Source organism: Lepisosteus oculatus, chromosome 5 (genome assembly GCF_040954835.1).
Source record: "Lepisosteus oculatus isolate fLepOcu1 chromosome 5, fLepOcu1.hap2, whole genome shotgun sequence".
NCBI lineage: Eukaryota > Metazoa > Chordata > Actinopteri > Semionotiformes > Lepisosteidae > Lepisosteus > Lepisosteus oculatus.
This window is the reverse complement of record NC_090700.1, coordinates 8,689,347-8,710,501: the sequence shown is the minus strand read 5'-3', so window position 1 is coordinate 8,710,501 and position 21,155 is coordinate 8,689,347. Positions and strand designations below refer to the sequence as shown.

The window sequence follows — 21,155 nt, the reverse complement described above, 5'->3', positions numbered from 1 at the left end:
ACATTGTGAGTGCACAGACAAGAGATGTGACTGCATTTAGAGCAGAGCAGATTGAGTTACATGCTCTCATTACTGATGGAGACATTTTTTATTGTCCTATTTTGCTTATAGACAGGAAAAGCATTACCTTGTGCTGAATTAAAATCCAGGCAAAGAAGGCTGTTTACCAGAGCTAAATGGAGTTGTGTAATGCTTATTGCCATTAAGTTGAGTTGCTGTTATCCAATGCCTCTTGCTTATTTCTCTTGAGAGCCTTTTTATAATTGACTAAATGGGATTTTAAGATGGATTTTAATTTTATTCCATTTATTTAATTAAGCTTATAGTCAAATGCCACAGTATGTGTCAGTTGTTTCAATGTCACTCTATTTTGCTCAACCATGTGACTTCTTTATTATTTTCTACCAGAAGGAACTGTACAGTTAGAACCTTACAATTTTTCGAAACCTGAGGAGTGGTATAAAAGATGTTCTTTTCTCAGTAATGAAATACAATTGCCAATTGTCTGTAAGATTGGACAAACTGTGATATTCATACAAGTCAGAATTGTTTCCAGAATCAAGGATAGCGTCCAGCTTGTTTTCCCCTTTTTCAAAATTGTGATTTCATTTGTGATTGGAAGCCTTTGTAATATGATGATTTCAAAATTGAGCAAAGCAACACATGTCATCGCAGTTACTAGCTGCCTTTGGGTCTTACATCTACAGGTCTTTCCTTTGCCTGAGATCGAATTCTGCTGCATCTTTCATTGAACGGGTTTGTGTTTTGTTTTGTAGCCATGCCTGTGTGATTCGAGGCCAGGTGGTGACTTCTGATGGTACTCCTTTAGTTGGTGTGAACATAAGCTTCATAAACAACCCAGCGTATGGATATACTGTCAGCCGACAGGATGGCAGGTAAGCACTGTCCCCCTGATCTTGTGTAAGCAAAGCAGCCCTGCCCCCTGACCCTCCTGCTCTTTGTCAAATTTATGACTAAGATAAGTAGCCCACCTGACATTCCTAACGGAAAAACCAACACATTACTTCTTCCCAATTCTGCATCTCTTGTTGTAGAGCCTTCTCTCTCCCTACAAATGTGAACACAATGCACTTGGTATCCCTCCTCCCAAGCCCTTTTACCCCAATTTTCTGTATCAGTGATGCCTGTCCTGAGATACTGCATCTCTGCAGCTGGCTCTCTCTCTCTCTCTCTCTCTCTCTCTCTCTCTCTCTCTCTCTCTCTCCCCGCCATATCTGTAAACACAGCTATTTTTTCCCTATTCCCCCTGTAAACATGCCCAGTCTTCTGCAACTCCCCCTGCAATCACTGTAAACAGGCTCAGCGCACCGTGAAATCAGAAATGCACCTGTTCATCCACTTAGAAATGGGAAAGCTTTCTCATATTGTTTTTATGATGCGTTTTTTATTGTCTAAGGGGCTTAGCTTTCAAGATTGCCTCCTTGTCATCTGAAAACTTTTAGCTGGAACAAAAGGCGTTTCTGTAAATTGTGTGCAGGCATCCAGTAGCAGCTTAGCACTCCACAAATACCTTTCACTAGTTTCTCGCTGTTAAGAAGGAAATGCGCTTTTATATGGGTGGTTCTATTGGACATTTCAAATAACAGAGACAAGTAGGAATATGTAAAAGGTTTCATTCATTTAAAATACATTTTAGATGTTGGAATGGCACAATGAAAATGTGTGATGCAGCATTTTAAATTAATCTAGTACACATAAAGGATAATGCAGCATGTATATACAATGTCAATAACTTTTAAAACCCTATCTCATTATTGCTGCAAAAATACTTTGTTTTATTTTAAAGAAAACGGTTGGTACAATACTGGCATTTTTCAAATATTTTTTTCCTTCTCGACATATTAAGCAATCATTTAAGCCTTTGGCAGTGTCTGTCACATGGGTGGCATTACTACATTTGTTGTCTTTGTCACCTTTGCAAAGCCTGGTTTTGATTGATAGCTACCTGTGAATTTTTATTGATTGTTAAGCCAGCCTCTCTGAACCCACCAGCTGTGTTTTAATTTGCTCTGGCTGGGCAGACCAGCGGGGCAGAAGAACATCTGCTGATCTACATGGTCATTTGAGCTTCAGAGGAGCACAAGGACATAGTATTTACCGCCTCCTCTGCAACCCAACAGCTCAGAGGCAAGGGCAGAATTTGAAAGAGGCAGAATTGGCTTTTTCAATCCAGTAAATCAGAGAATGTTGCCGGTGTGTGACGTTATATATTGGGGCATAGGAAATGTTCCAGAAGTAGCATGATTGGTTGAAATTCTTTTGATTTCCTGCTTATTTTTCTCTTTATTTCTAAGCTCTGCAGTACATACTATAGGCACAGTCCCACACAGAGGGCAGCCTGCTCTCCACAGAATGGCAAATATCCAAATGTTAATTTCTTGTTAAAAACCACTGTTGCATGGAACAGGTGCACTTCTTTAGTTGTTGAACCATTTGAGGTATTGCAGGTAAATGAGTCACCGTGAAACATGTCTGCAACTCTTAGGAGTGAGGGGGACAAATTCTTCACAAGCAGTTTCTCATCACAGAGGAGTGTAATTACATTACAGGCCTTTCAGAGCTAATGGTTGCTGTGCCAGTGCACCAGCTGTCAAAGAAAAGTACAGCAATTTGAGAGGTTTTTTTGTAGATACCATTTTCTCCCATGAATGAGTTGAAAAGCATTTTATTGTTTAGGTAGATAAAGCTTGTCCTAATATGATTTGGGAGCTCTTTTGAAAAAAGGATAATTTAAGTATAGGTCTGTTATATACCTATTGTTGTTCAAAGTTAATTTATAGACTTTTCGATATACAGTATTTTATAATGCACTGTTTTTTGGTATACTTTGTGAAAGACCTATGAATTATCATTTCGAAATAGTCTGTTTTAATATCAGCAAGGCTTATGCAGATTGTGTAAGCTTTTCCTAAGGCAGCCAAAACCCCCTAAAAGAATCCCATCACTTCTCTAAAAAGTGAAGAGACTTCATGAAACCAAAGTCCCACACCCCCTTCTAATCTCTGTGTGGCTCTATTTGAGTGATATCAAACAGAAAAGGCAACATAAAAAAAGAGAATAGGACTATGTTTCACAATTTTCAGGCAGTAATGATAGATTCCTAAAATGTCACTTTTGTTTTCATTCTAGTTTTGATTTGGTCAGCAGTGGAGGGGTTGCCATCACCCTGCGTTTTGAACGTGCTCCGTTCATCACCCAGGAGCACACGCTGTGGTTGCCATGGGGACGCTTCTTCGTCATGGACACCATCATCATGAGACACGAAGAGAACGAGATCCCCAGCTGTGACCTCAGCAGTTTCGCTCGGCCCAACCCCATTGTCTCCCCTGCTGCCCTCACTGCCTTTGCTGGATCCTGCTCAGAGAGGGGTGCTATTGTCCCTGAAATCCAGGTAAAGGTTCATTTTTCATGCTTGACAGGAGTCGTAGTGAGTCGTAGTGAGTCGTAGTGAGTCGTAGTGAGTCGTAGTGAGTCGTAGTGAGTCGTAGTGAGTCGTATTGAACGTAGTGCTGTTCTCCTTTGCAAATATTTCTACAAAGCCGAATGTTCATATTTCATCAGACACTCTCGCCAGGTGACCCAGCCAAGATTGGTCAAGCCCCAGCTTGTGTCCACACGTCACTCCTCTTGATCCACAGGCATCTTAAGTCTCTTTCAGCAGCCTCTATGGTGGCTGTGATGGCTTTCCTTTTGCTCAGCCCAGTTATGCTCAAAAGACATATTTTGGTTAGAATGCAACGATCAGAGGCATGTTATGGAGAAAATTAATTGTGTGTCAATTAAAGAAGGTCGAAATACATTTGTAACATCTGTAATACTAAGTAACATCCATGGTGTTACTTCATTAAAACCTGATCTTATCAGATCACAGAAGTTAAGCAAGGTTGGGCCTGCCGAGTAGTGGGATGGGAAATCCCCATGGAAGAACTAGTTGCTCCTGCAAGTGGTGTTGGTGAAGTACTCAAATGCCCTCTTCTCTGTAGACAAGAATTTTCAAACCACTCTCCTAGTATGGAAACCACTGTGCTATAGGAGGGATCACCTTGTGGCTGTGATGTTAAACGCATTAGAGATCCCTTGATAGTTTTCACCTGAGCAGGGGTATTAACTCCAGCGTCTTGGCTAATTTCTACTCTGTGCTTATACAGTCTGGGCTTTCTAATGATCCCCTCAATTCAATTGGTAAAGCAATGCCGTTCTGTGTAATGGGGTTATTGGCGCATAATGGCTGCTACAGGTCACCTTGGTGGGTAATGCACTTCAGCGTTTTTTGAAGTGGGTTCCTTTCTTATATGTAAAGTTTTGGGATCCTCTGGGACAGTGGTTCTCAAACTGTGGTACGCATACCGGCAGTGGTACTTGGAGTGCCGCCTGGTGGTACGCCAAATGACCCTGAAACTGTGTCGTGTGCGCTGAAAAATCGGGACGGGTTTTCATATTTTGAAATATTTTTAATACGTGTGGAATACGCAGCCTACGTACTACGATACAGTGCGCACTAATACTTCAGTGGACACAAGAGATACTCTGTAATTCTATACCACTCTATAGGAATGCGTGTTACGGACGTACTGTAAGTGACCAATTGTATTTAAAAAAAGCTACTGTATCTCCAGCAAATAGGGAGAAAGGAGAATGTGGGTGATTTTGCAACAATGCCAACGTTGTAAACACAGGAATGCATCGAAATACGTGCTACGAACGCAGGTAATCTTGTGAGCACACGAAAGCGTGATAACAGAAAAATATTTAAGAACTGTTCTAATTTGAGAAAAATAAACCGAGCGTCTCTGTGTTTCGCTTCCATGCGCATGAAATAAAAACTTTAAATAAATACGGAAATAACGGAAACGCAGAAAAATGCAAGCTTGCAGATTGCTAAAGCAGGTAAGCTACACTATTTTTAAAGAACCTTATTTACCGTTGGCAAAAGAGCTGACGCGTATTATGTGTAGAGAAAAGGCTGTTAAACAGCTCTACCTGCTGCCCCCCTCCCCCTGAAAGACACAGTCATTCATAGAATTATTGAAATGAAGGATTATATCAAAAGTACACTGATAGAGCGCGTTAAGATGAGCAGATGTTTTTCACTGCAATTAGATGAGTCTGTAGTCGATTTGGCCAATTTGCTCAGTTACGTTAGATACGAGTTTGAGGGCATGTCCCATGAAGACTTTCTGTTCTGTAAACCGCTACCAACAGGAACTACAGGAGAGCACATATTTCAGCTTCTGAATGAATTTATCCAAGAGCATGGCCTCGACTGGATAAAATGCGTCTGAGTTTGTACAGACGGTGCTAAAGCAATGACAAGCCGACATAACGGTGTAGTTGCACGAATTAGAGAGGTTGCTCCAGAAATTAATGTACGCATTACAACATCCACCGCGAGACATTTGCCGTCAAGAAAATGCCTGACGATTTAATATCTGTTAGACTCTGTTGTGAATTGTATCAAGGCTCGAAAAATTAATTCACATCTGCTTTGCTCAGCTAAACAGGCTCACCCCTCTCACTGAAATGGTGCTTTTTTATTAGTTGTTGTTAATGTTTTTTTTTTCTGTAAAACACTTTGAGAAGCCGCTTTTAAAGGCGCTATATCAAATAAAGTTTATTATTATAATATTTATTATATGTATGTGTGAGTGTGTGTGCACGCACACTCATGTTGGTCATTGAGAATTTCTGGGGTTCCTATGAGATGATGACTTGCAGGTGGTACTTGGATGCTTTGGTTGGATTAGGGGTGGTACTTGGTCCAAAAAGTTTGAGAACCACTGCTCTGGGATATAAAATAGGCTACATAAATGCTAGGAATTCTTAATTATTATGAAATGCTCCTTTCAGCTGTAGGCTTTGGTCTTTTTTTTACAAACTTTGAAAAGAAAAACATGTTGAATCCCAATCAAATAGATTTAATTGTGTTTTTCTGTCTTCTTTCCATTTTCTTAGTTCTCTTAGGGAATGTGATGTTAAATTTGCTCTGAACAAAATAAAGTGGACTGATTGAGCTCAAACACTGGCAAAGTCAAGAGTCAAAGTTTGAAGGCTCTGACTCTCATCATGAGGGTAATTGCAGTCCTCTGCATGCCTGTCTCAGTCTAATTGCAGTTTGTTTTTTTCTGTTGTATGATTAATGACCTACTTCATGGAGTACGCGGTGCATTACATTATGAATCTCACAAACTAACACTGGACGATTTTCTGAAGCTTGTGCACTTCACTGCACACTACAGGCCTCTCCTGCTGCTCTTTTGTTTCTGACCAGACAAGTAGAGGCTGGAGTCTGCCTCTTCCTCTGCTTATCAGTTCCTTGACATCATATTCAGTTGAGGGTAATTTGATAGAATGAGGCAATTGAGAACAAGTGACTTGCCTATGTTCTTGAGCTGTGAGACAATGGTCACATTGGTCAGGCTATCAGGTTAAACCACAAAGTCGGGGCATTGGAGTCTTATTATGTTTTATTAAGGAAAGCATTTCAGCAAAGGCAGTAATTTGACTCTCTTTGTGCTGGAAGTGGGATACTGGAACTTCCTCACAAAGCTCTGCAGGGTGCAGAAGTTTAACCCAGTACAGGGCTGCAGTAGAAACTTCCCAGCAGTGAGCTCTGTTCTTTTGCAAGCAAGGTAAAAACGTTTTGAAAACTGTGATCCCCCCTCTCTCCCCCTCTTCTCAGGCTCTGCGGGAGGAAGTAAACATCCCTGGCACTAATATGAAGCTGAGCTACCTGAGCAGCCGGACTCCAGGGTACAAGTCAGTGCTGCGCGTGACCCTGACTCATGCCACCATTCCCTTCAACCTTATGAAAGTGCACTTGCTGGTGGCCGTGGAGGGCAGACTCTTCAGGAAGTGGTTCCCAGCTGGACCCGACATTACCTACTACTTCATCTGGGACAAAACTGATGTCTACAGTCAGAAGGTCTACGGCCTGTATGAGGCTTTTGGTATGTGGTTTTGGTATTTGGTATTGACAGTTACAATGACAGGGACAAATGTGTCACAAAAATGTAAAAAGAGCATACAAAAAACAGTACACGATTCAGAGTAATTTATTTTATTGTCAACAAGGGATAAAAGCACTTAGCAGCAGAAGGCAATTACTGATTTAGAACAAAAGATGCTGCAATAATTGCAGAGGCTTCAGACTAAGGATAGTGCCCCCTTTTCAAACAGGATTTTAAATTAGTCAGTTTGAAAACTCTAGAAATCAGTTGTCTCAGTAAATTGGTAGATGCGATCATATTCGTTAAAAGGTCACTAAGATTTTGTTTTTTAATAAAGTTTCTCTTTGGTAGATTATATAGCATTTTAAACTGTTGAGAGATGCTTTTGTCTTCAATGTTGGTGTGTCAGTTGAGCAGTTTATGTAGCATATCCTGTATCGGTTATTTGAGCATTGTTAATATACTATTGGATTTCTTTCCCTAGTTTCTGTGGGTTATGAGTATGAATCATGTCCTGACCTTATACTCTGGGAGAAAAGAACTGCTGTGCTGCAGGGTTATGAATCTAATGCTTCTAACCTTGGTGGATGGTCACTGGACAAACACCATGCTCTCAACATACAAAGTGGTGAGTTGTCGAATAGTTACAGTTCACACACCTGCACTTATTTTGGTGTCATTTGCTGTTTTGGCTAAGGAAATAAATGATAAGCTACAGTAAAATATGATGTATAGTTGATGTATTAAATTAAATGTATCTCATTACATCATTTTAACTACATAAGCCAGTGTGCATTTTTAGAAATTTTTAGAAATGTTGTGTTTGTAAATGTTGTATTGTATTTCTTGTTTTTTTTGGAGTATCATAAATAAAGGTGCTCTGGTGATCAATTTTTTAAAAATCATTCAAATGGCCACGTAAAAAAGAAATGTTCCTATATGGGGAGGAGTTTTATTAATTTCATTATAATATTCTGTCTTGCTGTTGTTTTAAAATGTTATGCATTTTCTATTACTATTACATTACATTAAAGTAAATGCATAGGAAGCACTGTGGTACCGTTTTATGGTATTTTAATTTTTCTGTAAATTATTAACCAAAAGTTTGACCAATAGTAAATTAATTATGCACAATCTATTTTGAATTTAGTGCCTGGTCATTCAGACTGTAAGTCTACCTTTGGGGCGTAATTATTCATAGATTGTCTAAAATTCACTTACAGAGATTCTTCTTCTTACTTCAATGTGACCATAATATATTGCTACGATGGGAGTAAAAAGCTAAGACTTAAATATTTAATCATGTGAAAAATTTAAACAATTGTTTATTATATTTACAGTTGTTTGCTAATCCATTGTCTTCTGCTTTTTATTAATTAACCCATTCATTGTTATTGATAACCCAGAATTGTCAGCCCAGTTGGAAAATGTGTTTGTTGTTGGTACAAGAAAAAGACATCCAAGGTATTAGAGTAGCAGTCAAATGAATAACTTTTGACATGCCATCTAGTAACCCCCCTCCCCAATTACAGCTTCAAAGCAGGATCCTGACAGCACTTTGTCATTACCTTTGCTGTAAATGGCAGTGATTTCTACTGGGAAGCCTTATTTTATTGCCATTGTTCCTGACAGTTGAGAAGGGTCAATTTTCTTATTTCTGGTGAATTGCCTTTGAATGGCTGAGTAACCAGTCAAATAGAGAGCTCTCTCAGCTCTTGTCAAGTAGAAATCTTTGGCTAGTAGTTGTCAGGAATGCTTCATCAAAGTAAATCAGCCATAGTTAGATGAAGTTGCGTGAGAAGGTATCTGCACTGGCACTGCGAGATATGTTTGAAAGGTCACTGTCCAATGTTGTCCATAGATTGTGCTAAAATCGCTTCCTAATCTTTTCAGCAGACGTTATAGTAGGCTGTGCCTGTTTCCTGTCACCGTCAGGTTTATGGATTCACTTACAGTTTTAAAAGCTCATGGTTAATAGGTTCGGATCTCTCTGTAATCCTGGCATCAGACCACAACATTAAAAAAGTAAAACTCAAGACATAAAAAATGGTCATGCACAGAGAAACCCTATATGGAGTTTACAGCAAACAACTCAGAACAAATCCAATCATGCAAAAAATATTGCTGAAATAAATATTATAGGAAACATGAAAGCATTCGATCTCATTTTTTTAGAAGCTGAAATTTCTGTATATTTCCTTTAATAGTAAATCTCAGTTTCGTTACTGAGGAAGGAGCTGACAGCCTACCATGGCAAAGTTAATCCGCTCTCCAAGTTGGTGTGCTTTGCCCACACACATCATTTATTTTCCCCTTCCATCAGGTATCTTGCACAAGGGCAATGGGGAGAACCTGTTCATCTCCCAGCAGCCCCCAGTCATTGGCAGTGTGATGGGTAATGGCAGGAGGCGCAGTATTTCCTGCCCAAGCTGCAATGGGCTAGCTGATGGCAACAAGCTCTTGGCGCCTGTCGCCCTGACCTGTGGCTCGGATGGCAGCCTCTATGTTGGTGACTTCAACTACGTCCGCAGGATCTTCTCCACAGGAAATGTCACCAGCGTCCTGGAGTTGAGGTAAATGAAAGAGAGGAGCTGTTGGTCGGAAGACAGCTTGTCAACGCAGACCTGTGAACGATTCGATGTCTGGTTTTGAGCACGGGTCACGAAGTGGGGACAATGATATCTTTAGCTTCTCCTTCCTTGCAGAAGACATTTGTTCACATGGGAAAATGACTCCCATTCATTCTAGTATTGTACAGACTTGTGGTGGTTGATGGGGATTCTTTCAGTTAAGGAAGCGAGTTGTACTTGCAGAGAATCAGAAGTGACACTTGCAGGTAGCTACAACCATAGCTATTGCCTTAGCTTTCACAAGGTTAAGGTTCTTTCACAGCAGCATAAAGGGCTCCAGTGGTTTAACTGGACGAATCTGATTCTTCTCAGTCATTTAATAGGTGAATAATAAACCCTTGTCGAATACTAGGGGTTTCTTTGAGGCTGAAATGAAGGGTGGGGAGGATCACATAGTGTGGAATGATATCTAATAAAAAAGAAACTTAAAATGTGGCCAGTTTTAGAAACAAACTAACATAGAGATGGAGGATCATGAATCTTTCCTTTCATTTTGGTGTATATGAACTCTGGTGAGCAGGATAGTCAGGGTAATCATTGTGGTGGGTGTGGTGTACATTGACTAATATTACAATTAAAATGTGCTATGTACTGTATAAGAATAATGAATACTGAAATAGTCTACTTTATATACAGTATAGTTGCAGTATACTAATATATCATGTATGTGTTTAAGAATTTTCATTCCTAGAACCAATATCATAAAGTAATGCATTACAGTACAGGAGCTTCACCATGATTTCATTATTTTATAAATGGTAATATCCATTTTCCTACTAACATCTTCTTTCTTTTTCCCTTTTTCTGCTGCTCTATGGGTATTGTGTCAGAAATAAAGATTTCAGGCATAGGTAAGGCAATGATAATAGACATGATTTTTCATCTCTTAAAAACTATTGTGTATACAGTAGGTATAAACTGATGTTCGTGATGAACTTATGTAAGTACTTGAGTTAATTTGGGCAGACATATATCTAATAAAGAGTATTTGGCCTAGCTAATATCCTTCTTTGTTATTGAAAACCAAATACAAAGGCTGAAAAATGTATTTGTAAAACTTTCCCCTTTTTAATTTGTTGGTTATGAGATGATTATCTCATCTGTGCATGGTTGCCATATTACTCTGCTGTCCTGTAAAACATATCATGCAAAGAAACAGTGTAGCTTTCCAAATGTAAAAATTACAACAAAAATACGCTAGCAAATTACTTAAAATGAATTCAGTTTTGCTGTGCTTTAAGTTTGTACAAGGATTTTATTTAAATAATCCAAGGCTGTGTGGAAGTTCTGTACTTGGTCTTGATATTTTTCCCTGGCTTACCTTGTATAATACGCTCTCCTGCTGTAAAGGACTTTCTGAGCAGTAACTAATGAGGGAAATAATGCAAGGCTACAGTTTGCACTCTCTCCTGTGCTTCCTATGCGGAATGCTTTAATTCATGCTGATATTATTTACTTAGGTAATGTGATTATGAATGCAGTATGTACTAAAATATTTTATTGAATTATTCGGAGTGTAATTGAAAACTGTAGGTCATAAATTGTACATACAGCATCCATCTATGTGGTAATCATATCAATATGAACTAAAAAGCTTTGCTTTGAGAATACAGTAGTGAATGCAAGCAATGTCTGTATTTTGAAGGTGAAAACTGTCTTTTCATTTATTCTTTGATAGTTTCTGTAGTTATCATGGTAGGCATACTATTAAAGAAAGGAGGTATGGAAAAAGCATCTTAATTTCCAAGAGATAATTAAATATAGAATAGCATTTTAAATGGTGTCTGAGACCAGACTGAAAAAAAGCAGTTTCAGGATCTCTGATGCAGATTAATTGAAAGGAAAAGATGATAGCATTGACAAAGTGAGCAGAAGAATAAATACTGAGTGTAGAGTTTAAACAAGATGTTGCAAGAAAGGATGCATTGATTTTTTTATATAAAAGCTATTTAGCTGGGTGATTTACCATCCAATAATATTAAATTGTATTACGCATTTTGTCACTTTATGGAGCCAAAATACAGGTAGTACTTAATTTGTGTGTTAACACACCTCAGGAATTTATAGAGCTTCTTAATTTAGAATGAATTAGTTCTCACTTTAACATGTGACCAGCAGCAGACAACTTGATGGTGCTTTCAAGACAATATACTGTATGCCATGCGTTCTGAATTCCTCACGATGACTTGGGTGACACACAGACAACTGGGAGATCCCTGTCTTCTGCTCTGTCTCCCATCTCCTCACCCTTGCTAAATAAATCAATATGTCTTTGCTGTCTCAATCTGTACCTTATGTTTATAGTGTAAAAAATCTATAAGAAAATAATGAAACCTCAAAAACAACATAAGCTGGTGTGGGATAAAACTCTTAAAATAAGCAAAATTCAATGCAAAGATTTTGTCAATATAAAACAAAACATTTTGATTGGGGAGCTCCGTCAGGGTGTCAGGCTGCAAAGGAACAAGTGAATAATTTACTAATTGCTGAAAAACAAAATTAATAAAAGTTTTCTTTCTACTTTTTACCTTAATTAACCTTTACTTGTTCTATGATTAACATTTTTAAATCCATGTTCAAATAATTGAAAATTAAAAAAACAATGATGACAAAATTGTCAACCTTAATTTTTAAGAAATAAAATAGTCTGCAATTATATTTTAGCTAAAAGCCCATCTAAAGAAAAAAAACACATCTACAGAATAAATTGAGAATTATTTTTGGTTAATAATCTAGGCACTGTCTCTAAGAAGATTTAATCAGATTGTTTGATCAGGATTATATTTTGAAATTGTTTTTTAAACACTGGAGTGCAATCATTTTCTTCTTTTGATCCAGATTACCTTGTAGTAGTACAATAGGATGCACAATCATGATCAAATGCTGCAGTCATTTTTTTCAGGTTTTAAAGATGGTATTATTATTATTATTATTATTATTATTATTATTATTACTATTATTATTATTATTATTATTATTATTATTATTATATAAAGGTATAAGTTTGAATTGGTCCAAAGTAAACAGCAGATGAAAGGAACATTCAGTATATGACATTAGTTCACAGTCCGAATGCGCACACATTGAAACCCATGTTGCAGAAGAGAATGTTAAGCATGCAAAACTGATGCTTAAATGATAAATATGCCTGCTTATTGCATATTTAAGACAATCTGATTTTCCAAGTAGTTAGCAAAGGTTCTAAAAAGTCTGTCAAATGTTCTGTAACTTAGCTTTGGCAATTTAATTTCTACAATTAAATTTCTTAATTTGCATAGCTTGACCTTGAATGAAAATTGTCACATTAATTCACATAGGCTAATACCTATAGGACATTTTCTATTGTTGTTTCTGTGTTTCATGGGTTGTATTGTGAGAGAATAAGATTTCCATTTGCAAAGAAATGGGTTTTCTAATCATTATTGTTTGCATTCTAGATAAACGAGATCCAGCCATGACATTTAAGAAATATCAACCACAAAATATAGTATTACAGAATCTGGATCATTTTTAAATACTAGCCCTAGAGCAATTTACAGTCTAGCTAGTACAAGATTTTATCTGGAAGCAGATTTGCCAACTTTCTCAATGGTAGTAAAAGTTTACATTTTTAACATGTATTTGTTATGCCTTTTATTCATACTACTGTTAATACCACTTATTAATATAACATCCTTTTAAGAAAGATAAGGGAGATATTAATGAATGTAATTTTCTAAAAGGAAAAGAATAAAATCTAATCTAAATCTAATCTAAGCATGACTCCCTTTTGAATTAAGAAAACCTTGCTGAAGTGCAAATAGGATTTTCAGGTGTAGCCCATATAGTTTATTTTCCTGTGCCTTGAAATGAATCTGCAGAAGTGAGATGATATAGAACAGTTCTTCCCAACATGGTGTCTTTTTCCTCTAACAGCAAGCCCATTTCAGTGCCTTGCTGCATGCAGCTAAATTAAATTATCTTCCAGAAACCAGATGTTGTCAGTGTAAGAATATAGATGGAGTTCACAGCGACTGCTGAAGGTCAGAGTGTTTTTCAGCAACACTGAATACGGTTTAGAGCATAATCGGGTGGTATCTTTCAGTACCCTATCGGGAGTGGTGTCATGCATTTAATGGTCAATCCTTTAAAAGCAAAAACAAACTTTGCTGGAAAATAGGTGGAAATGGAAACAGAGAACTCAAAAGATGGCACTTTATGCACCTTTCTCCTAGACCGGAATTCCTGAAACATCTGTAATATCCCAACACAGAGCAAAGTCTCCTTGCAGCAAAATGCCATCAGTTAGATTTATATTTACACAGAGCTGGCTTGCTGCAAACAGTCCTGATGTGGTTTGAGGAGGTTGTTTTTTTCTTGACAGCTGAAGCCCCTCTAAGAATGAAAATTCAGTGTGACACTAAATGCAGTCTGTCATTTTCAAGTCAATAATATGCAAACACAGGTTAAACATTGAAACACAGCATGCAGCCATCAGAAAAGTTTTAGGCATAAAAATGGAAGACAAATCTGGGATATGATACCTTGGAAAAAATGCTGTATTTTTTTTTTTCTTTGCATGTTACACACCTAAGATACCTAGAGTGTGTTGTCCCTAGAACCAGCAGAAGGTCACTTGTCATTCAATTTAATAAACAAGCAAAACATTATCTAGGCCTACTGGTCTTCTTTCCTTTAACTTGTGCATGGTTATAAGATTTGACACAGGAGTGCCCTGCAGGACAGAACTTGACAGCTTTGCAGAAATTCAAAGTTTTTACAGAGTTTGAAATGTGATGTATTCCTGCCAAGTAGTTCGATAATGATAATCATATTTGGCAGAAATGCACTGAAGTGATATCTCAAACCCTAATGATTGAAGTCATCTTAAAAGTGCCACTACATCATAATACCACTCGCCGCGATTTAGAAGTAGTTTTGCTTTTTCCTGGGCTATACGTTTCAAAGCTGTCAAAGCCAATGGTTCAGTTTTCTTAATTTTTTCTGGATTCCTCAAAGGTATTTCAAGTTTTACAACAAAAGCTTCATTCTCCTTGAAATTTGCTTGAGAGTAAAGCAGACTGCTAGCTGTCGCAGGAGGAAGCTGTGATTATTGACTGCGAGCTCTTCAAAACTTCACTATTCCATTCCTTTAATGTTGCCCTTTTGTCCAAATAAAAATAAATTGTACACTAAATCAGTTGTATTCATTGTAGACCAGCATCTGAAATAATGCAGAAAGTTCAGTGCACCAATTGTTATGATTGCTTCTGCTTTGAATACACAATGTGGATAGCAGATCATTTCTGAAAAACATTTTTGAAGGTATGCAATGAGCCAGTATTGGTACGTGATATTTCAGCAGGTGGCTGATTTCAATTTTTGTGAGTAATAGAAGACTTTATGCTGCCTCTTTATGGAAATACAGAAGAGCTACTGTGTCAGAATTTGTCAAGTTAAATTGACAGCATTATATTTTGATACCAGCTTGGACTGTTTGTGTAATGGTTGATGGTTTTACATTCAGATGAGAAAAGAGTGTTTGTTACCTGTGCTCAAAGACCCCTAGTGGGCTTCCTACAACTGACAGCATGATCCCACAGCTATTTCTGAGCTAATTTCATTTCAGAAGTGCAGACTCCTTGGAAACTTCATTTTATCATAGCTGTCAGAGACAACAGTGTTTCAAAAGTCCTGCAAGAGTTTGATTGTATTTAACTCATGTCACTGAAAACCTAGGTTTTGAAGTTTACTGTACAATATGTACATTTTTGTTAGTTGTTAGTGTATTTACTTACATGGATTATTTATGATAAATTCCACCTATATGTGAGACCAGTATATCATAGCAGAGCAAATGTTTTTTCTAGAGTAATGATATTTAGAAAAGTAATTCTATAAGTGAGGAGTTTTCCAAATACCGTCACTTTTCCATAGATACCAATTTATTTACTAACTCTGCATTTTCATTGCAATTATTTGTCAGTTTCAGGTGTTTTCTGATCAAAAGTATTCTTGATGGGATAAATCCATCTTTTATGTGATTTTATGCTAACAACAAAGATCTACTCTGGTTGCTAGTAAATATCTCTGATTTCACTAATAATAATTCATTTTTTGTCTACCTGTTTAGCAACAGTCCTGCACACAAGTACTACTTGGCAACCAGTCCCGTCTCAGGTACAGTGTACCTGTCTGACACCAACAGTAGGAAGGTGTTCAAGGTGAAGTCGTTGAATGTGGTAAAAGATGTGGCCAAGAATCTGGAGCTAGTGGCTGGCACCGGAGACCAGTGCCTTCCGTTTGATGAGACTCGCTGTGGTGATGGAGGGAAAGCTGTGGATGCCACCCTGACCAACCCAAGAGGTGAGACTGGCTTCAGTTGACTAAGGTTGACGCGCTGGCTCAGTGTGAAAGCTGGCAATAAAAAGGTTGTGTGGTACATGAGAACAGCATGTAACAGTTTAAATACAGTATATCAGGAAGAAAATACTTCATTTTTGTATACACTGCTAAATTCAGAGGACACAGTATTCAACTAAGCAAGGTGCTTTCATCTTCTTTGCTTTCTCCGAAGGTTTAAACACCTAGGCTTTTAAACCAAGGACCCCGATTTTCTTAGATAAAAGCAGAATATAATTTTAGATTTTATGCATTGTGCATTTATAGAGGTTAATTTTGTAAGCTTTTGCAGCCCTAGAAAATGTTAAATACCATAACTAACAGAGGTAATCTTCAGCCAAGACATTGTTTTTTTCTTTGTCATCCTGCTTTTCCCCACTCTTAGGTTCCTAATATCCTTTGTGCTATTTCTAACCCAAATTGTTGTTCCGTCCTCTTGCAAAGTGTATTAGATTCAGATTTAAATGTACATCCTACTGTTTTTTTTATGGATAGTGAAAAATATCATCATTGTTGTGTAAGTAAAATGGAAGTTTAAAAATTAAAAATCATTTAAGATGTTTTGTTATTGTTGTCTCCATTGATGTTTTCTATTTAAAGCATTCTTGTTCTATAGAGACAATAAAACCTATTTGCTATTTTAGAGTTTTGGGAGACCTGAAGAGTTGTTTGACATTGTAAACCAGGCCACTGTTTTGACCTGTGTTGAATTAAGAAGTAGTGAATAATTAGATTTAACAAAACAATCTCAGACTTTCAGAAGAGAAAACCAGGGAAAAATGTATTATCTCTTAATACACTATTTCGATGTTTTAGGTTAAATATATATATTATGATGTTAGTGAAGCTAAAAATATATTTTTTAAATTAACATTGACAAAACAGAATCACACCAGTCGGTCAATTAGAATCATAGACTGTAAGTGAAAATGTTACAAGTGGACTTTTAATAAATGGTAACTGTCCGTTCTCTCAGGTTCTTTGTTTAGACTTGAGAGGTGTTATCTGATCAAGCGCACTGTGATTGTATTGGGAGGAGAGTTGCAGGAGGCCAGATCAATGCAGTTCAATTTTCGCACTGCTAATGATATTTTCCCTCTCAGCCCTATTTGTGTCTAGTTCCCCAACATTGGATCTTAAAACTCATAAAGGAATAACTAAAGGTTTTCACTGTGCTATAGTGGTTTTTAAAGGCCTCAGAGTACATACAGATTATTGGTCAACACGTTCAGTATGTAAGAGTGACCTATTTACAGAATAAAGAATATTACAGAATATTGGGCCTGAATACTTAACCGATCTACTCCAGAATTCTCATGAAATAGTGTCATGCAGTTTCAAACTACAGTACTTCTATAGTGTTTTAGGAAATAGATTTAGATTTAAAACAGATGTTTTTGTTACATTTTCAAACTTTGGACTGCCTTTATTACCGTCACAGAATAGTGTTGTTTTTTGAACTGTTACAGCAGAGTTTGTGAAAAGCGTTCACTAAATATTAAAAACATGGATAATGTTGTTAGCATTCCCAAAAGTTCTTTTAAAATACTGAAATATTTGTATTTTTGAATTAGCATTTACCTCAGGATTCAGGTCTAGATGCATCATGGCTAAAGAAAGGTTTTAGTTTATGCCGACTTACATCTTGTGATATCCTGAGAAGAAGATTAAAGTTTCCTATTCTCGGCTGTTGCTGTTCGATGGCCACAGCTGAGTAAAAAAAGAAGAAAATCAAGGGAAAAAAGAACTGTGTTCAATTGGATCTATCTCATCTCAGACTCCTTCTGTCTTTCTAATCAGGTATCACTGTTGACAAGTTTGGCCTGATCTACTTTGTGGACGGCACCATGATCCGCAGAATTGATCAGAACGGAATAATCTCAACGCTCCTGGGCTCGAATGACTTGACTTCTGCCAGGCCGCTCAGCTGTGATTCCGTTATGGATATCTCGCAGGTACAACTCTACATGGTCCTGTAATAATAGACTAAACTCAGACAGAACTGTTTAATTCGCTGAAGCATCCGAAAGCACTTCTCACCATAAGTTGAATGACTTGTAGTTTACCAAGGTAGTAGCTGTTAAGCCCTGACAATAATGCTTCCCCTCACAGCACTGCAGCTGTGAATTGCTTGAGCTATTTGTGTTTCACTGTCAGTGGTGATAATGCTCTACTGCGATGTGGACCAACATTTGGTCAGAGCTCCAGGGCTGAGGACATCAGTCCCCAAATGTTCTTGTTATTTCACTGGTCACTTTTCATCAGCAGGCCAGACATAATGACAGCTTGTGACCCAGGCAAGGGCACTCCAAGCAGCTCATTGGTGGATTAAATCGTTTATGGGTTTTAGCAATGCTGTAACTTGCCTGAACTTGGACTTCAGGGTGTACTGCAGCTCTCTTCTGTTTTACTCTGAATTAACATTAATGTCTGCTTCTCAGAATTTTTTTCTGTAGGCCGGCCAGTACTTTACTATGTGAAATCAGCTCAGGTTCAGGAAGAATCTACAGATTTTCATTTCTGCTCTTTCAAATACTTAAGCTCAGCTACATTGCTCCAAAATAATAATAATAATATCAGCAGCAGTGGTGGTGATGGAGATAGAAGTAACAGCAGCAGCAGAAGTAATAAAGGTTTGTTACCTTATTAGAACAGTCACTCATTTGAATATGTACAGTACAGGACTGACTGGAGAATGATAATTAGTGTCACGCTATGATAGCTTTTATTCAAAACCAGCCTCTGTTGTCCCATTTTGGATTCTTTAAGGTTTAATGTGTTCTTTTTTTTTATTAGCCATGCTCCTCCCCTCCTGTGAAACACAATTTGTAGCATCTGGACGCTACAAGGTTATTTGTGGCTCATGGCAAATAGGTCCAGCAGGGGCCTCAGCTGCCAGTGGAGACGGGTTTTATTTTTGCAAAAAGATGTAGCAGAATGGAGGCAAGGTCCCCAGCACCCCTGCACATCCTCGGTGTCCTCACTTACTGCTCCCCCCAGCCCCCCAGGATCCCTTTCACTGCTACTATGCGACATGAGAAACCGAGGAAGAGAGAATAGCCCACTGGAAATGACAGTTTTTTACCAACAGTGGCAAAGATCCTCAAACACTATAAGACATTTAGTTTAAACGAGATCTTGTTCCAGTACTTCTGTATCTTAGCAGAGCATGCCTAGCTTTTATTTTGAGGGGATTTTAGGGTTTTTATAAAGAGCTTACAGCATTTCTAGAAGAATTTTCCATAATTGTGTGGTTATTTTCCTTTTACATGCCTGTTACATTTTTGTCTCCAAAAAGATACAGCGATGTTAATGATTCAGTGTCATTCCTTAAGGTTATGCTTGGTAGCTACTAAAAGACCTTTGTTGTTCACTGATCTACAGTACCTTTGCAGTATTAAACAAAGCATCTGTGTAGCTGTTCAAAAATAATATACCTATCCCCCCCCAAAATAAAACTCATGATCATGAGAAAGCTGTCATCTTTGCATTGATTTGTCTTATTTTGTATTACAGAAAACTGTATATAGACAACTCAAATGTTTAAAAATACATCACCATGCAGTACATTTCATGTATATGCCTGGATGACTACTCAGTTTTGCTGGAGTCTTTACAATAGCTATAATATGCTGTGATTTTGAGGTTTTAAAATTCTGGGCAAGTTAAGCCGCACTCATTTTTATGGGACATATTTCTTATTTTAATACCCTAACCGGAGATGTTGGGTTTCTCATTTAAAATTGACAGTATAAGCCAGCAGCACAGCAGGCACATTTCAGATGTGAATTTATGTTCTTATTTTTTCTTATTTGGCTAGAGAAATCATGATATTTCAGCACTGTTTCCCTGGCCATTTCACTGTCACTCTCGACAGCCGGTGTGTTGTGTGATTGCACTCAGGGGATCAGTTTCTGAAGGGAATCTTACTCTCTACCGAGGCCGCAGTCCTGTCAGTAAGTTTCAGTCATTATTTTCAAGTAAATTAAATGAATCAATAAAGTATTTTAAAAAACAACTGTGAAGCACAGATTCAGGAATCTCATTTTTTTTTCAAATGTGAGATCTATTGTTTCCTTTCAACACAAGGAAAATTAGTGATGGCAGTTTAAAAGATCAGGGAGCTATACCAGAGCTTTTCAGTCTGGTTCCTGGTAGCCCAAGAGTCTTCAAGTGTTTGCTGTCTTTAAGCTGTTCATTACATCCTTAATTGAACTAATAATGTGATTCATGTGTACTCTTTTTTTGTTTCTAGATCTTAAATTGTTAGGAAGTTCAAGGTATTGTATTCTCTTTTCAACTAACAAACAATCTGCAACTCTTAGTAGTGGGGAGAAACGTAATTAATGAAATTACCGGTTCAGTCAAGTTTTCAGTTAAGTTTGGGAGCTTAGCCTGATTGAAAATCAACAGGAAGTAGGGTCACAAGGTCTAGGATTTGAGATCCCTGGTTTATACTAATAGCCTTTTTTCTTTGTATTTTCACTAACCTTTCAAAAAGTGCCATTGACACAAAACGTTCTTGCCATGTAGTCCAGTAACTTAGTATTGCAGTATTCTGAGATAAAACCAGAATATGATTTTCTATGTATTTAAAAATATATATATATTTAATTCCATCTTTTGTTTTAGTTTATTTATTACCGCTTTATTGCAAAATGATAAACTCAAACTGTAAAACGTTTGAAACCACCCTGTACATTAAATAAGATAACTTTAACTCACGTTGCATGAAGGACATCATAGGCAAGTGAAAACTACCATATTCTACTTGGTACCTGGTTATAACTGTTAATGAGGGTATATACAGAATCATTATTCATCATATAAGTCCGCAAAGTAGAGTGTATAGTGCTTTAGAGAAATTGTCAAGGAAAACTTAACATGGCAGAGCATTTATGAATTAAAAAAAAACATTTATAGTGGATTTAAGCCAGACCAATCTCTTTCTGCCACTTGCTTTTTTTTTTCCACATTTACTCCAGCATCATTTTGTGAGCCAGGCACAAATGACAGCTGTTACCTTTTTAGAGGGAGCAATGCCTGTTCTGGCTCCCAGCCTTGTCTTACACGAGGCAGTGGCTGGGGAAATATCTTTTCAGCATTTACAACGGCAAGAAAGCCCTTACAGTCAGGTCCCCAGAGCTGCTCCGGTCTAGAGGTCATGAAATATTTA

At 37.6% G+C, this 21,155-nt stretch overlaps 1 protein-coding gene across 14 annotated transcripts in view; it reads left to right on the top strand.

Annotated features, from left to right (window-relative positions):
* tenm4 (teneurin transmembrane protein 4) overlaps window positions 1-21,155 on the top strand; it is a 427,071-nt gene that overhangs the window by 365,669 nt on the left and 40,247 nt on the right. For 10 of the 14 annotated variants that reach the window (XM_069190054.1, XM_069190065.1, XM_069190064.1 and 7 more), the window contains 8 exons: window positions 777-896; window positions 3,151-3,412; window positions 6,701-6,968; window positions 7,453-7,596; window positions 9,292-9,541; window positions 10,429-10,449; window positions 15,711-15,943; window positions 17,780-17,934. In XM_069190054.1, the coding sequence (XP_069046155.1) occupies window positions 777-896; window positions 3,151-3,412; window positions 6,701-6,968; window positions 7,453-7,596; window positions 9,292-9,541; window positions 10,429-10,449; window positions 15,711-15,943; window positions 17,780-17,934 (1,453 nt within the window). The remainder of the gene's footprint in view (window positions 1-776; window positions 897-3,150; window positions 3,413-6,700; window positions 6,969-7,452; window positions 7,597-9,291; window positions 9,542-10,428; window positions 10,450-15,710; window positions 15,944-17,779; window positions 17,935-21,155) is intronic. The other 4 variants (XM_069190066.1, XM_069190068.1, XM_069190059.1 and 1 more) reach the window with 1 other exon arrangement.